The sequence below is a fragment of the Gallinula chloropus genome (assembly GCF_964237585.1).
Source record: "Gallinula chloropus genome assembly, chromosome: 2".
In the NCBI taxonomy this organism is placed as follows: Eukaryota; Metazoa; Chordata; class Aves; order Gruiformes; family Rallidae; genus Gallinula; species Gallinula chloropus.
Genome location: NC_140086.1, coordinates 88863970 through 88871131, shown reverse-complemented (window position 1 = coordinate 88871131; position 7162 = coordinate 88863970). Strand labels below are relative to the sequence as shown.

Sequence of the window (7162 nt, the reverse complement as noted above, 5' to 3'; positions counted from 1 at the left end):
TCTACAGAAGAGGGCTGCAGGACTGGCAGAATGAGTGATTACAGACTTTGAACAACCTTTCTCCAAGGCAAAACATCTTACAGTCTTGAAGGAGTGTGGTTTTCTGGGCACGTGTCAAACACCAGAGTTTTGAGGAAGAGATTTCTTTCAAGGTTTCCCAGTGATACTAAAAGAATTATTTGCAGAATAGCAAGTCAGATCCATACATATGGAGGACACTGAAGTTCCTGTTGGCGGTAAATTACATCTCAGTACTTTCAGTTTATGGATGAAACACTATGGGCAATAGACAGGATATTCAAAAGTGGTGAGAACCAAAGGCATCTTTCAGATCAAGATTCAAAGAGACAGACCAATGAAATGCTTTGAATACTTTTATTAATACTGCAAGGTTTCAGGAAACAGTTAAACAGGACTACTATAGTGAAAATGACTTCTATGGTAGAGTTTGATTGAATGATAGGTAATAATACGAGATAGACTGATATAGATGTGCTTAAGAGACAATTAATATAACTTCAATATATGGAGAATTTGCATGTTTTGGATAGTAGTGGAGTATGGCTATAGCTGTTTGAGCTGTTTTGTTAGAGTAGCTACAAAATTTCACTGTAACAGTGGAACAGCCTTGAAGATAAAGGAGACCACCAACCAATGAAGAGACAGAGTGTATCTTGTGTTCGCTAAAAGCGGTTCATAACTAGGAGGAGTGTTCCCCTGCATGCCCAGTGCTGCAGTAATGAATACCTAATTAATACCAAGGCTAGTGACTCTGATTCCAGCTTTTCGAGGCTTCAAGTTCATCGCTGTAAATGTACCAAGCTCTGGAAAACCATATGCACTCATGGCATGCCATGTGTGTCTACAGATGATTGATCTCCAATGTGTCTATACATGATGCTTGCAGCAGGAGAGAAAAAAGAGAAGGAAGCAATATTTGGGACATTCCACAAATGTTGTGTAGATGGACTACACATCACTGCAGGGTTTCTGGGTTCCCTCTGAAACCTGCCTGGGTTCTGCCAGACAGCCAGCTGGTGTCATTGTGAAAGTGTCTGTGAATTGGACTTGCACAGCTGGGAAATGGGAGCATTCTGATGCCCTTAGGGATCCCTTGTGGCACAACACTGATGGGTCTGTACTCCCTGAGGTGGTGCTAGGCCACACTGCAATGGCTTGCTGCCAAATCACAGCCATGCAAAGATGATAAGCCTCCAGGGCCGTCCAGAGAGGAGCAGGACTTCTCTCCCTTGTGATGGATGGGAAGACCTCTGCCCAGGGATAGCTTTTGTGTCTCTACCCCTGTGGGAAGGGGTCTTGTCACTTCAAAGGTCCTTCTCAAAGGGGAGGGCTGGAGGGGGTGCCTGGGTAGAAGAGTGGGAGGCAAATGCAGCTACATATCTTCACATCCAACATCTGTGTGGAGCTGCATTCAGGACATGAACATGATCTGTGGGTTTGACTGCAGTCACAGCAGCCAAGAGCCTCTCCTCATGGTGGTGTCAAGGTGCTAGAGATGGGATTGCTGGAGACGTGAGAGGAAAACAGGGGGTTCAGCACTGAGCTGTGTCTGGTTTAGGACTTGGTGGCTGGGGAGTAAGGTCTGCAACACCTATACACTGGTTCCACCACCAGCCTTGCTGTACAGCTAAAGAGAAGGGGCATTATTTTGGACTTTATACAGCCATAACTTTATACATTATTTTATACTTTATACAGCCCCCTGTCTAGACAACATGATACCAGTGAGTTTTCATGCCTAAGAATGAAACAAGCTCCATTACCATGGTTTTCTCATTTGAGAAGAGCTCTAAGCAGGAAAGAATCATTACAGTTTTTTTCCAGTAGTCTTTCCTATGCAGCTTGGCTTTTTTCTTGTGATCAGGAATATGGTTATCAGGGAACACTGGTGACACATGATAGCAATACATTGCCTTACAGGACTGTGGTAGAAAGGAGAGTTCTCTTTGGGAAGAAAGAAGTAGAACCTGCTTCTTGTAGAACCTGTCCCCTTAGGGGGAACAACATCTGCCAAAGAAGAGAATGTTCTTGCTTGGATTGTGTTTGATCAAGAAAAGGAAGGGGTGGTCAGCTCTGAACTCATAAGGAATGTGAAGGCACAATAGTCTTATAGTCGTTCCTGTGGCAGCAGCTGCTTCAGTGCCTTCTTCATTAACTTCCACAAAGGACTTGTGAATTGCCTTGGAGAGGAACAGACCAGGCTCCCTCGACAGCCCAGAGAAATCAGCTTGTTCAAGGATGAAAGCATCCCTCATCCCTAGAGCCTGCAGTACTGGTATGAGCTCACAGGTCTCCTCCATTCTGAACCGGGGCAAGTACACCACGATTTTTTGTGGAGACACATTCTCCATGTTAGTCCATTCTGCTAATTTCTCATAGGTGACAGTGCTTTCTAGCTGCAAGGAGAAAACACATGGAATCACAGTCATGAGAAACTAGATCAACATGCTCACAGCAGCATTTTCCCTTAAGAAAAGGCTTGCTTTTCATGACCAAGACAGAACCTGTGGCTACTGAGTAGCACGTTCAGATTCAACCTTCTCAGAGGGATCCTTCTCATTTGTTCAGATTTTCACCAGGCACCACAATGGCATCATGCCTCTTTACTTTTGCAAGGAAGAAATTCCCTTCACTAGTGCTATGTTTTGTTTAGTGAAATAGGCATTCATTCCCTTGGAAACACTACAAAGTGTCACTTTTGAATGGGTTTTCTCTGTCTTTCTCTGCTCTTCTGAACCAACATGTATACCCATTAATCACTCTCATCTTTATGCAGGCAACAGCGTTCTGCCTGCAGCAAGCAAGATAAAACCTGTAACAATAAAAGATACAAGTTTGGCCTGTGTGACTGGGAAGTGTTGTTTAAGTACTGGATGGACAGGTAGTTTCTCCTTCCAGGAGCAGACATGGGAGTGTTACCTGTTCAAGGCCAGTAGACTCATCACAGATGTTTTCTGGCAGAAGAATGACCATGCTGAGCTCTTCTCCAGCGTATGGGAGCTCCAGCACTGTCAGATTTTCTTCCTGTCTCCTGGCTAATTTGTATTTCCCTTCCCGACACATCATCAGTGTGTTCCTGTGCTCTCTCTAAAATACAGAAAGTCAATCTACAGTCAAAAACCAGGCAAAATAATTCAGGTAATAAACCCCATGGAACCAATCTGCTTGGCATTTCCTGCTTGTTTTTCATGAATGCTCCATAAACCAGTATGTATTATTGCTAAGGGCATTGGTAGAGGCTCAAACTCCAGGAAAACTCACACTAAGGGTCTCTTGTTCTCTGCACTGCAGTTGGCACTGCTCCTCTCTTTCCTAAAGAATGATGCCAACTTCCACTACAAGCCTCAGGAAAGGCTGAAATGCCCTCAGCAAAGTCTCCTCTATAACTTAGCTTCTCCAAGGAGATACCAAAGCTTGCCTACACATGCTGTCTGTTGCAGAAGTATTTGGAAATAAGATGCTGCTTTCTTTTCACAGCTATCACCAGGTGAAGATTCTTGACTTGCATAAATTAGGTCCTCAACCTCAGCTGAGCAGTGACTTGTCCTGCAGACAGCAGAGCCCAGGTTACCATGACTTTCTACACTTTGCCCTGCTCCATACAGCTCTTTCCCAACTGTACCTTGTTCAGCATGAAAGGCATTTCTCTGGTGTTTTTCTCCTCAAATTTTATAGCCCATTGTCCTTTGAAGTGTATAGCGTTGACCAGAGCTAGCACTGTTGTGTGATCAATAGAGCCAGGAGGGAACAGGTCTTTAATTTTCCCTTTAAAACAAGAAACAAGGGTGATTTATGTTTCCGTTTTGACCATTGACTGAGTATGATCCTGCTACTTCCTCACTTGGAAGAACTGTCATTTTGCTGCAAGAATTGACCTGAAGCTTTAGCAAAGTCAAAGCTCTTGGGTGCTGGGGACCATCCTATGCTCCAAGCTGGTTTTGTGGCCACAAGAAAAATCAATAATTTGCTACACCTAGGAAAGGGAAGAAACTCAAACACTACCTATTGACTTAATGGTGTCCTTGCCCAGGGGAGGTGGGGGGGTGGAACTAAATGATCTGTAAAGTCCCTTCCAACCCAAGCCAGGTTGTGATTCTATGACTTCTCACATGGTTCTGATGATCACTCCCCAGGCAAGGAATTGAAGGCCTTGTCCTTACCACCGGTTTGTTTTTCCACCCAGGAATTCATCTTCCCTCTGGACTCTTCAGCAGCATTAATAAAGTCCACCGCTTCCAGCTCTGCATGGTACAAGACCCTTGCGGAATCTAAATATTGCTGCAAGACAGAGAAGCGAGGTGGTTCTCATGATGGTAATCATGAAGCTACTTGAACACAAGGAAAAACAGGAGTCCAAGAAATAGATCCCAACCTGGAGGTCAGAACTCTGTGTAGGGCTACTCATTAAGTATTAATGTTCTCCATAACACACTGTGATTCTTCAGGAGAGACTTTTCGGACATGGGCAGGAGCCAAGCAACTCCTTTCCTGGACACCTTTCATGTAAGAGAGCCCCAGCTCCACTGTCTTTTGCTGTTCTTTGTGAGACAGTCTTCTGCTTTGTCACCACATCAACAATTTTTAGTGACAGCTGTTGGGGAGGGCAGGGTGTAACGCTGCCAGCCTGGTCATCCCTCATGGCCCCTTCTCCCTTTCCCTTGCAAAGCATCCTCCCCACTGCTGCTCTGTGGATCTGGTGGCAAACTGGGCCTCACTTCTCATCTGCTGTGTGCGGAGCCTCATTCCCTTTGAAGCACCAGCAAATGACAAATAACACGCAAGGATTTCATTTTCCCTGTCATGCACAGCACAAACATGCAGAAAGAATGCTTTGGGACCAGGCCATGAAAGTCTGGTCTCCGCATACACATGTGTGTGCAGAGACTGAGAAAAATGAGGTGAAATCTTTCCTGAGATCCCAGTTCACAGCCTGTGAAAACTGGGGTTTTTTTTTCCCTATTCTGGAGCAATGATTTCTGTGGAAATGCTCAGAACTGCACTACTTAAAGATGCAAATATGTTGCAGTACTTTAAAAAATGTAGATGAACGGTGCAAATTCAACCAATATCAAAGCATGAAGAAACATCACGCTGAAAGTTGCTATCCAAGTCTTTCAAAAGTTCTTTTATTTTCTCCTTGTGAAATGCAGGTATTCTTCCTTGACTTTTTACAAGCACCTGTTTAATCTCTCAAAACACTCTATACTCCGCTCACCTGGTGTTTCAATCATGTGTGAGAGCTTTTCTGTCACATCAGCAATATACAAGTGTGTATCTTCATGTCTTTAGCAGGAGTTTAAAGTGTAGTACTGAAGTTTTTCAGAACAACAAAACCAATAAAGAGTTGCCACTTACCTGAAGGAACTGAAATGTCACTTCTCCGAAGAGCCTGTTGGCAATGCTGAGGGAACACGTGGCACCAGCTTTGGCGAGAGCAGATAGAAGCTCCTGGAACTGAGAATGGGCTCTTCCAGGTCCTTCACACTACAAGCAGCAAGGGAAAACTTTCCTTAGCAAGATGGTCTCCCGTGGAGCTCCATCCTGTGTGCCCTCATGCTGAAATAAGCTGTTCTCCCCAAATGTTCTGGGGGGGGGGCAAGGCACACGCAAAGACCCACAAACATACATCTGAGCTTCCTGACCATCTGAAGTAACATGCATGTCTCACTTCCCTTCTGCAATTTCCACCCTGAAAATACACAGCAAAGCAATGGGGTCTCTTCTGCACACACACAGAGGTTTCAGAGTCAAGCTCTGCTCTTTACATGCTTTCGAATGAAGTGCTGCCTTGCCATGCTTCATTTCATGCCACAGTTCAAGGTTATCACACAGTTCAGATACTATCTCACCTTTCCACCAGTGCTCTTGGTTCCTGAACTTGCTGTGCCCAGCACCTCATACATATGAAGCACCTGCAATATAAATGCAATGTAAATCTATGTAAATAGATTAACAATGACACAAATACTGCATTGAGGCCACACTGGAGCCTTGCAGACACTGCATTTCAGATGAGCGTGTTTGGAAAGGAGAGCTTCAAGACCTGCAGCTGACACACCTTTCAATTTGCTGTTTGTGAAGAACATGGCCTAGACTGCCAGAAGGCTCCTGCCTTTTTTTAATTTCCAAATGTAAGGCTCTAACTGCAGTTCCCTTTTCCCAGGAAAAGGGAAAGTAACCCACCTTTTCCATCTCTTCAGCTGTGTTGCCTCCAGCACCCAGCTGGACCATGCTTAGGGCAACTGAGATACTCAGTGGAGAGAAGAAGATATTTTCAATTCCTTTTACTTTGCTCAGCTCTTTGAAGAAGTCAAGGCAGAACTTGGTGTTTGCTGCACTGAGGGAGTCCATCGTGGTGTGACCAAGCCCTGTAACAAGACAACTCTGTAATCCAGCTCACAAACATCACTGTAGTCTGAGCACGCAGTGCAGACCAAGGTGTAAACACAGGCCCTTTCTCTGGTAACAGCACCCCAAGCACAGCCTCGCTCCTGGGAGCAAGTTTCAAATCACTCTTAGCGCTTCCTAACAAAGTGTACCCCACACCCTGACCCAAACAACCACCTCTGGGCACATCACCCCTTTAGCCATACTCTTGCTCTTCTCTGGTTTATTCCAGCTAGCTCCACACTCAGTTCCATGCCCCAGATACAGATTATTTATTTCTAAAGGCTGTACACTGTGTAAATACGGTCACATAGTCAGCATTCTATTTATCTTGCAGCTGCTATAAGGTTTAGATGCATGGATCTACCTTTAGACACTGTACTTCACTGTAGTATGTTGTCTAATAACTTTTTTGTTTGTGTATCATGTAAAACATGAAGCAGATTGTATGAAAACAACCAAGAGAGATCAGTGACTTGGATTACCAAATCACAGCCAAACAATGTGGAAAGAGCTTCTTCTCCCTCCTGAATTTGAGGTATTAAATTCATACATGACCCAATGGTTTTAAGCACCATTTATCTCCTTTTGCCTTTTAAAGGGATTACCGAATTCCCTCCTGCTGCGAAGCAAGCTGTTTCACTTCCTATATCCTGGGACTGCCGCGCCCATGAAATGAGGAAGTCAGCCCTGTAGGCAGAAACACTCCAGCCTGCCTTTGTGCACGGCTGCAACACCTTTGCTCTCAGTCTGC

The 7162-nt window shown here is 44.7% G+C and overlaps 1 protein-coding gene across 1 annotated transcript; it reads right to left on the bottom strand.

The window, feature by feature from the left end:
- Positions 1–2012: 2012 nt before the first annotated feature.
- LOC311189191 (leukocyte elastase inhibitor-like) lies at positions 2013–6385 on the bottom strand (the record flags this gene model as incomplete). Its single annotated transcript, XM_084260795.1, has 7 exons — positions 6205–6385; positions 5871–5933; positions 5377–5505; positions 4182–4299; positions 3644–3786; positions 2941–3108; positions 2013–2417 (listed from the first exon to the last, which is right to left on the bottom strand). Exons 1-7 carry the CDS (start codon positions 6370–6372, stop codon positions 2013–2015), a joined length of 1194 nt encoding a protein of 397 aa, XP_084116921.1. The 5' UTR covers positions 6373–6385.
- Between the last annotated feature and the right edge of the window lie 777 nt (positions 6386–7162).